Genomic DNA, 10,286 nt, shown 5'->3' on the forward strand with positions numbered 1-10,286 from the left:
ATACTGCCGAAGTGAAAGTGTGTGACTTCCGAGGCAGGTTTATAATATAAAAGCCGTTGCTTCCATCCTGCTCTCTTGGGTCACTCACACTGAGAGAAGCGAGCCACCATATCATGAGGAAACTCAAGCAGCCTGGGGAGAGGCCCATATGGAGAAGAAGTGACGCCTCTAATTAACAACCAGAACCAAGTTAGCCATGCGAGGGAATCACTTTCCAGGGGAATCCTCCAGCTACAGTCAAGCTTTTAAACGACTGTAGCACTTATGCAACTTCACGAGAGATTCTGAATAAGAACTACAGAGCTAAGCTACGCCTGAATTTCTCACTCACAGAAACTATGAAATAGTAAAAATTCATTGTTGATTTAAACCACTAAGTTCTGACATAATTCATTACACAGTAACTAGTACATAGGTAAATACTATTATTATCCTCATCTTTTGATGGGATACTAGGTACATGAAACAGAAAGGTTAAGTACACAGGCTCTGGAGGCAGGATGCCAGAATTTGAATCCCGGCTAGTTATTCATATAGAAGTTGCTATCTGTGAACAAGAAATACTGTTAATATTTCTGAGCACTGATTCAGGCAATTTTAAGGCAATCTGCTAGACTTTGATCCAATAATTCCACATCTAGAAATCAATGCTAGAGAGATGCTCACATATTACTTCAAAGACAGATGTATAAAGTATGCACACTATACCACTGTTTTTAATACTAAAAACTGAAAACAACAATAAAAAAAGATAAAGAAAAAACCAAAAAAACAGAAAGCAACCCTAAACATCCATCAAGGCAAAATGGTAAAATAAATCAGATATATATATCATTTGAATACTATGCAATATAAACAAATGAATGAAATATTTACAATTATCTTTAAGGAGATAAGGTAGGTGCTAAACAATTCATTTTTAAAAAATAAACAGTGTAACTGTGTTTATGTATTATGTGTAGATGTATTTTTAAAAATGACTTGAAGGATTTACAGAATCTACAGTGATTACTTACAGCAGGGGCAAAAGCCTTTCACTTTTTACTTTATATACTTTATTCACTATAACAAGCCTGCACTATTTTAGTAATTTAAGGGGAAACTGGAGTTTAAAAGAAAAAAAAAATCTTATTGCATCCCCTGCACCAATGCTTACTAATATTATACAAGAATGTACCACAATTTTGAGAGATTTCATTCCCCCCCCCCCAAAAAAAAGTCTGAGGCAGTACTTACACTACATAGCCTAGTTAAATTAAAAAATAATAATAGCAATTAATTTTGGCAACTAACCAAAGCAAAGAGATTCTCAAAGCCAAATATGTTTACAAAAGGATTTCACAGATTTACAACAGAGGCAAAGCTTTTTCCTTTTTGGTTCTTTGGGTAGTATCCTTCCATTTGAGAAACAGGCACAAGGCACCAAGGAGCATTTCCTAAATTTCTCCCCCAATGTAGATCCTGCTGGTTCTAGAAACTGAATTGACTATAAAGATGTCAGCTGACTTCAACGCAAACTGGAAAAGTCTCCCCACTGGACCCAAAGAATGGAAGAACATAGTCCAAAAAAAAGGGGAGACTTCAAAAAATCAAAATAATAGAAAAAAGAAAAAAAATCGAAATAATAACTGATAGTATATTAATTATGTTAAGAAGAAACAGTAAACAAAGGTAATCCTCAAATTGGGGTATGACCCAAAAGGTTATTATTTTAAACACACAATTTAAAATCCAGAATCCATTTTTCCCACACAAACTATGTAAAATGGTATTTAGGCTCCTAAGCCAACCTACACATGCCAATTTAATCTATTCTAAAATACATTCCAAACAGTATGGTTTCAAGAAAACCAAAATAAACACAGGAATTGGAGACTGAGAAAGTATTACTCCCAAGATAGCTTTTAAAGTTTCTATACAAGCAAAGAATGAATCTCTCCAGTTCACTACAAAAAATAAGCTGCCTACCTAATTCAACCAGAACTGTGTGGGGGAGGAGGGGTGACAACAATTTTTATCTACCTGCTGAAACATCTAGGACCTGTTCGTGTATATTAGTTATTTCTTGCTGGGCTGACCTCCTACTAGGACAGGTTTATGTAACGTTTAAAGGGTTTCTAAAGTTCATTTAGTTGTAAAATTAGCTTTCTGAGACACTACACAAGGACTTTATCTAAACTTATAGGGAACAGATAGTGTAGTGTACTTTGGCAGGATTCACTGTGCAACAGCAGGCTTAAATTTAGCACATTTCTTTCAATTAGTAGAAATTTTAAAAGGTGAAAGATTTATGCGATCTGAAGAGAAAACATAGTATGGAATTTTACATATTATCTATCAAAACAACCTCAATTTTCAAGCCAAAATGGCAGGACCATGTTCACTATTCTTACACACTCAAAATTACTGATTATGTCAAGCTAGGAGAACAAGACTATCTCATTCACACAAACCTTTTTTAGAAAGGATAGTGAAAACATTAATCAAAATAAAGAAAAACTGATAAAAGCAGGATTTTTTAAAAAAAAATTTATAATTTCTTTTTTTTTGCATAATTTATTCCTAATTTCACAATTCACTAAATATTTTCAGGCCCGTGATCTCACCTGATCACATCAGCTCTAAGAAAGGCAAGTCAATTATTATTACTCCCATTTTACTAATGAAGAAAGAGATTTAAGTATTGTGCTTAAGGACACAGGACAAGTACAAAATGGAGGGGGAGAACTCCCCTCTAGTTAAGGAACAGCATGATGCATTTAATGAGAAAGATGTGGAAAAAAGTCAACAGAATTAAGAGATAGTTTTGCATGAACAGTAGCAAGGAAATAGGACAGCAGCTAAAGAGTGACGTGGAGACAAAGGAAAGTTTTGTTAAGATGGGGGGAAAAATGTCTGTATACTCTAGAAATGGAAAAATCAATGATGCAGAAGAGAAAAAGGGATCTGATAGAGTGGATGTCCTTCACAGATGACAGGGGATGTGATAGAAAAGAGGAGAGTCTGGCTCTAGATATATCACCATCCACAATAGACAGCAATCTACAGTAAGAGGCTAGTAGGTAGGTAGCTATGGTAGGAACCTGTAGAAGTTCTGTCCTGAGTGTTTCTAAATTATCAAAAGAATAAAAGCTAGGATCATCAATTGAAAATAAGGAGAGGAGATAATATGAAATCTTCCACGGACTAGTGAAATGTATGACTGTCAGGAAATACACACTGAGGACCCAATTAAGATTAACAGATTTAAGTGAGTCAAATCAATGTGGGTATGCATTTGTCTTTGGCTGCACAGGTGCAAGCACAAACATAGAGTTGAATTTAATCACACTTGGGGTTTTCCAGATAAGAACAATGGAGTGAGAATAGGACCTGTTGCCAAGCACTATTACTGTCCTAAACATTATATACATATTATCTCAAACTCATACAACTTTCAAAACTCTATGAAGTTAGTACTTTCAGTACTAGGATTCTCATTTTACAGATGAGGAAACAGGCGTATAACTGGGTACTTGCCCAAGGCCACAAAGCAAGTGGTACAGCCAGGAAACTCAGGCAGCCTGGCTCAAGTCATGCTATGATGACTCTTCCAAGAGAGTGACTATAATCATTGACCCTATTTTAGCTGCCCAAGGGTAGAAGTAGTAACACGACGGGAGTGAGGACCAGTAAAAGATTGGATCAAATGGATTATAGGTCTCATTAGAGTTGGAATCAGAGGAAATGTAGAGCGGGATGCTAAAAACAGATTACTGGGGATGGGGGAAAGCTACAGTTACTAGTAATGATAAGGGCTAGTTACTAGTCATGGGACTGAATTATTGAGGTAGAGTAAAGGAAGAAAAATCACTGGATAAGAGGTGATTAAGGAATAGAAGGCAAGGGTATAGGCAAGACCACCTTTCTTTCTGAAAGATATTAAAACTACCTGGGCGAGTTATAAGTCACCTTGGTTTTCATTTCTTCTTTTTAAAGCATACACTATTATATATTTTTCACAATATGTAGCATGGGTTTTTTTTTAAACAAGGCCTACCACATACTATGAAGCTCAGAACTATTGTGATCAATTTCATATTTTTATTCTACAGATAAGGGCAGCTGCAGCAGGAAAAAGGATAATGTCGAGGATAACTAACAAAATATGTCCACAGTTACTATCTCAATTTCCTCACTTCCCATGCATTCCTCAATCCACTTTCTATCTAGCTTTCTGGTCTCACCTATACTAGGAGACAGCTCTCATCAGGGTCACTAATGACCTCCAAGTTGCCAAAACCAAAGGTTATATCCGTTCTTCTTATTTTTAATTTCTCAAGCACTACACACATTTGACTGTTCCTTGCTTCTTGAAAACATTTTCTTTTCTAGGGTTCTTCCTACCTCAAAGGTTGCTCCTTGACTGGCCTTTGTTCAATCTTTACATGTTACGGCATCCCAGGATTCAGACCAGGGCTGCATTCTACTACGTAGCAACATTCTCACCAAGGTTCCACAATTACAGAAGCACAGAAGCTAATTAATTACATACAATAACTTAAACATTAGGGCTCAATTTTCTCAAGGAGCAGGAACTGAAAAAGACTACTAGATGATGTCATCTAGTCCCGTGGCTTGAAGTTAACCATATATGCAGGCTATTTTCATGTCTCTATCTCCAGCCCAAACTCCTCTCTGGAATCCAGACTCAACAAATCTCGTCATCTCCACTTGACTGTTTAATGTTTAATTAGCATCTTAAACCTAAGTCGTGAGTTCCCATCCAACCCTCAATCCTGCTCTTCTCTTAGCCTTCCACATCTCACAAAAGAACAAGTATTGACACATTTATGCAAGCAAAATCTAGGCATAATCTTTGATTCCTCAATTTCCCTCACTCCAACCTATCAAAAAATCCTCACAACTCTTATCTCCCCACACATATCCCAATTCCATCTACTTCTCTCCATCTCCATTCCTACTGTCCTGGTCCAAGCTGCAACTGCTTAAAACTACTGCACAAGCCTCCTAAACTGTCTCCCTGCTTTCACCACCCTATCCGTTCTCTGCAGAGCATCAAAGCAACCTTTTAAAATCATAAATGAGATATTTCTCCCCTCTTACAAAGGCTTCCATTTTACCTTGAAAAACCATAGCCTACAAAGCCTACAAGCCCTGGCCACTTGCCTAATTCTCTAATTTCTTCCTCCTCTTCCCCCTCACCTCAGCAATACAGGCCTTTTTTTGATTCCCAAAAACATACTCTTAAAGGTCTTTGCTCTAGCAGTTCCCTACAGAAAACTCTCTCGCCTCTGAACGCTCATTATTATTCAGATCTCAGCTTAAATGTCACCTTATTCAGAAAGGCCTTCTGTGAGTAGTCAATTTAAAAGCCACTCGGTCAAGCACTAATACATCACCTGACCACCTGACCCTATTTCAATTTTCTACATAGCACTTTCCATTACCTGGTTTTTTAAATTTGTTTTTTGGACTGTTTTATCCCACTAGAAAGTACGCACCATGACAGCAAGACCTGACATCCAGTGGATACTCAACAGATATCTATTAAATAAATAGACATGCACACACTACATTGAGGGATCACTGACTTAGCTCACCAAAATAATGTATTCAATTCACGCAAAAGATTAAATGCCTCCTGTGTGTCAGGTATCGAAAGAGCAAAAGTCTGGCAGAAACTATACAGGATTTCCCAGTTTCTTCCTGTATTTTGTTCTACCAAAATGCCAAGAACCCTTAATTTCACCTCTGTGATACAGTATTTTAATATACTTATTACTTAATGCTTCAATAATATAGGAAACTTCTATGATAAGACACTACTATTGCACATCTAGCATGATTATATTGAAAAGACAATAAACCACAATAGGAACAATTCATTAATAAATGATGGCTAGCAAATACTGCATACAGAACAAACACTAAAGCAGTATTTTATAACAATTACCAACATGACAGAGAAACTACGACATGAGGTACTTGTTTGCAGATTATTGTACAGCAAACTAAATATGCTGTCTATAGAAAATAAAACTACTGTACCTTACAATTCTCTGATCAAAAATATCCAATGTATATACACAGTTTTAATGTCCTTTAAAGTCTCATTTCAAATTCACTGTTTTTTGGGTTTTTTTTTTCCAGCTATTTATACCACATAACCAGTGTCAAGGGTTAGCAGATTGCAGGATTACTCTCTATACCACACTCTTTCTTGTCATCATTTCAGTGATGCAATAAAATACTGCACTGTACTGCAATTATCTCATAATTTTTATTCTTTAATTTGCCTGTTCTTAATTAATGGCTTTAAGCAACAGCAATACAAAAAACTAGGTGATTTTGGACCTGAGCTCTCTAAGTGTCCATCACACTACCAAACTTCAGAATTTAAAAAAATTTTATAGTAGGCCTATTAGGCGTCTCAGAATGCTTTAGTGTGTAGGCTACTTCAATTTTTCCCCACAATTTTTAAACAGTAAATCATCTATTTAAATAGAACACCACGCAATGAAGAAAATCTCTTTTAGTAATGGTATCCCCACCCCACATATACCACCATCTCGTTTTGTTTCTATACTGTTTGAATATTTTATAAGGGATACAATACTATAAAAATAAAAAGAGCTTTGTAAAAGTTAACACTAAAGGAAGTGCACAGTAATGGTCAAATGATACAAAATGGTTAAGAAGTATAAGAAAGTTTTGCTAGTTAAAAAAAAAAAGTGGAAGCGGGGAAATGACTTTCAACTTTCAAAAACTAGAGCAAAAAAAACCCCCCAAAACAAAAAAACACCTTAAATACAAATTCTCTTGCTTTTTCCACTTTATACATACCCTACTCTACAGCCACTAAGCCCCGACTAGGTCAATAAAGCTCCCAGAAGACGCAGACCACGTCCTACATGTCCCTGTACTCCTCTAGTCCTGCCAGCAAAGCTCACTAAACATTTAATTGTTCAACAAACAATCACTCCCAAGATTCCCTTTATCTCTCAGTCCTTTCTCTCATTTTTGCTCATTCTCATCTCAAGCTCACAAGAGTTTCCATACTGGCTACCTTAAGTTACTTAACTTTCTTAGTTCCTTCTACATAAAAATCAGAGACAAACCTTTGAGCAGCCAAAATACAGGTCTCAGAGGACAAGATTGGTTCACTGTAGATATCCCTATAGGTCTCACTAAAATCCTATCTTTTCTTTATTTTAGATGTATTTCTAATATCCTCGGTTACCTAGATCTCACAACAAATTAAAAACAGTACATTTAGAATTGCCCTAAATTAATATGATTTTCATTTTTAAAAAAATTAATTAAAGCCCAGTATAAAGATGGAATTAAAATAGTTACCTTGAAAAGCATTCCTGAAACTTAAACTTAAAGACACTAAAATAAAAACTGACAAGTCATTTTAATGTAAATGGTCCAAATATCATAAGCTATATGTTTTTTCTTTATGTAATTTCTTGCTCTGGAGCAACAGTATTAGTTTTTATATTTATATTAATATCAACAAAATTATATTTACATAAAAAGTAACAAAAATCTGAAGAAGCCACTCTCTGACAATGAACTTTTCGAAAATATATTTCTAAAAGTATAACTTATTACATTCCCTTGGAAATAAAACGGAGAGCAGCAAATGCAGTTAAGAATTTAAACAAATACAACACTGCCTTTAAGATAATTATGTGTAAAGTGCCTATTGAGCTTATCAAACCTTATAGAACAAATATTTCGTTGGAGCTGTGGAGTCACAGCATAACTGCAATAAACCCACAGATATTAAAAACAAAACAAAAAACCTCCTTTAAGTTTCAATAATTCTTGAATTAATTCTGAGTATTATAAGCTGATAAAGTTACATTTATTACCACAAGGAACCAAAATCAAATATGCATTTTATGTAGTTTTATCTGAAATTATTGAATAGATAACTGCATTTTAATTTTCTTCCTTTAACTTATTGTAAGTATATACTAAGCAGTAATGGAATATTCAAGAAGAGTTTGATTCTACTATCAGTCTATTCTAACATCAGTCCACAGGATGTTGTCAATTACTTCTGAGGACATTGAAAAGTTTCTCATATATAATTGGTATCTCCTGTACCTTTAGAATTTATCACACAGCAAACATCTACATATCCTGAAATCAAATCATTTTGTGTCACAATTCCAAAAAAGCTAATTGTTTCTTCAACAATTAGAGATGTAGAAAACTTCGTAAGACTAAATGAGATATATAAAACGTAACATAACTTCACTCAAAGGTAGCCATTTATAAGTGAATGTTTCCATTTGTTGACTACCAACTAAATACCATTTAATCCACACATCTCTGCAAGGCAGATATTATCCCCTTTGTACAGAGTGTGAAACGGAGAGTAATTTGCCCAAGATCACAGCGAATGAGTTACAGAGCGATAAGTGGAACTCAGGTCTACTTAACACCAAGACCCCCGAACTCCACCCAAAATAGAATCAGCTGTTTTTAAAAATATAGATGGGCAGAAAATTGCTAGTTTAAACTTAGCATTATGACAATCTTAACGGTGTATAGCATCACAATTACAGAACATAAGCAGTAACTTTACAATCCTGTCATTTTTAGAATCCCCACATAAAGTTATATTGACTTCAACATAGTGTCTCTTTTTGCAGTCACAAATACAGAAGATGGCATGAGAATTTACCACGTGGACTTCCGAAGCGTTTAAGATTTTAACTGCAGAAGAGACTCAAAGTTTTTACTTTCTCCCCCCCCCCCCGCCCTTGAAATGCTATTTGGAGGATCGGAGGAGGGTGCAGGATTCCAACTCCTATAATTCCAATACCCGTTAAATCTGGCGTTGAGTTTGAGCCTGGATTTTAAGAGTTCTAATGCAAAAATCTTCACCACCAAAGAAGCCTCAAAGTGCAATCTACATACGAGCTTGGGTTCGGTGGAGGGAGGACGGCAGCAATACGATTCAAGACATATGCAAATAAAAGGGTTAACAATTATTGGGGGTAGGGGGCAAAGAATTCATTTCCACCACCACCTCTCACTCGGCGGCAAACAGAACCTGATACTTTTTTTTTTTTTTAGGTTCATCATCTCGGGTTACCACCAACTCCTAGACCTTAGCGCCTAACCAGGTCTACGCAGGAGTAGTGGCGACACCTACATCTCCCTCCCCCACCAGCGCACCCACACCAGAAAGCCTGGCTGCACGGCCGAGGCTGCCTCGACCTCCCCTCCCCCTCCGGCCCCACTACCACGAGCTCCTAGGCCGAGGCCTCCTGTGCCCCGCGGGCGTGTGTGCTCCACGCCATCGGCCCCCATGCCTTCGGCGTCCGGCCACTGCTTCCCATTCCCCCTCCACAAAGCCCGGAAGGGCCGGTCCGCCGCACGCTGCTGGGGCTGGGACCCGAAGCCCTAACCGCGCCGGGGGCCCGAGCCAGGTGCCCCGGAGGCTTTCCCAGCTCAGGCGCGCCGCCGCCCCCAGCGCAGGCCCGGCGGGCCCCTGGCGCTCCCCGCAGCCCGCACGCGGCCGCCCCCGCCCCGGGCCCCGAGCGCCCCGCCGCTCGTACCGTCTCCTCGGGGTCGATGTCGATCTTGAAGGTCTGCTGCTGGAGGGTCTTCAGGGTGATCTGCATGATGCCGCCGCGCGACTCCACTGCCGGGTCTGCGCCGGGTGCTGGCCGCTGGGCGGGGTCTGTGGCCTGGCCGGGCCCTGGGGTCGCCCGCGCTCCTAGCGCTCTGGAGAGGGAGGCGGTGGGGGTGGGGGCTCGTCACATTCGCCCTGCCGAACGGCCTCTCCTCCAGCTCGGGCCCCGGGCCGCGCCGCTGCCTCCGCGACTGCGGCCTTCCCCGCGAGCTCTGGCCTCCGTGCTTCCTCACGCGCCTGCCGCCGGCCCCTGAGTCTGCAGGAGGTGCGAGGGGCTCTGCGAGACAGAATCCACCAGCTCACCACTGGACGGTGGCCGCCATCATCGTGACTCACCGAGACGTGCCCCCTCCCCCACTCAAAAAACCTGGGGGATGGGGCCGGGCTGGCGAAGCGCGCAGGCGTAGGGTGCGGCGAGGCTGTGCGCAAGCGCGGCTAACAACTCCGCCCCGGAATTGGGGGCGGGGCGGATCGCGGCTCTGGAATGTCGGCGGTCTGGATCGGGCGTGCGCAGGCGCACACGTGGGCGCCAGGGGTTCTCGGGGCTTCCTCGTCGCGTCTGCAGCCTGGGTATTCTCCCCGCCCGCAGCTGCTCATCCTTCGTCTAGACTCCGCCCCGAGGTGC

At 39.8% G+C, this 10,286-nt stretch overlaps 1 protein-coding gene across 1 annotated transcript in view; it reads right to left on the bottom strand.

The window, feature by feature from the left end:
- The window catches only part of RAD23B (RAD23 homolog B, nucleotide excision repair protein), a 42,833-nt gene extending 32,798 nt beyond the window's left edge, over positions 1-10,035 (bottom strand). Inside the window, exon 1 of the mRNA XM_063081916.1 lies at positions 9,585-10,035. Within this exon, the coding sequence (XP_062937986.1) occupies positions 9,585-9,650 (66 nt within the window). The 5' untranslated portion in view covers positions 9,651-10,035. The remainder of the gene's footprint in view (positions 1-9,584) is intronic.
- Positions 10,036-10,286: the final 251 nt, after the last annotated feature.

The sequence above is a fragment of the Cynocephalus volans genome, chromosome 17, assembly GCF_027409185.1.
Source record: "Cynocephalus volans isolate mCynVol1 chromosome 17, mCynVol1.pri, whole genome shotgun sequence".
Lineage (NCBI taxonomy): Eukaryota > Metazoa > Chordata > Mammalia > Dermoptera > Cynocephalidae > Cynocephalus > Cynocephalus volans.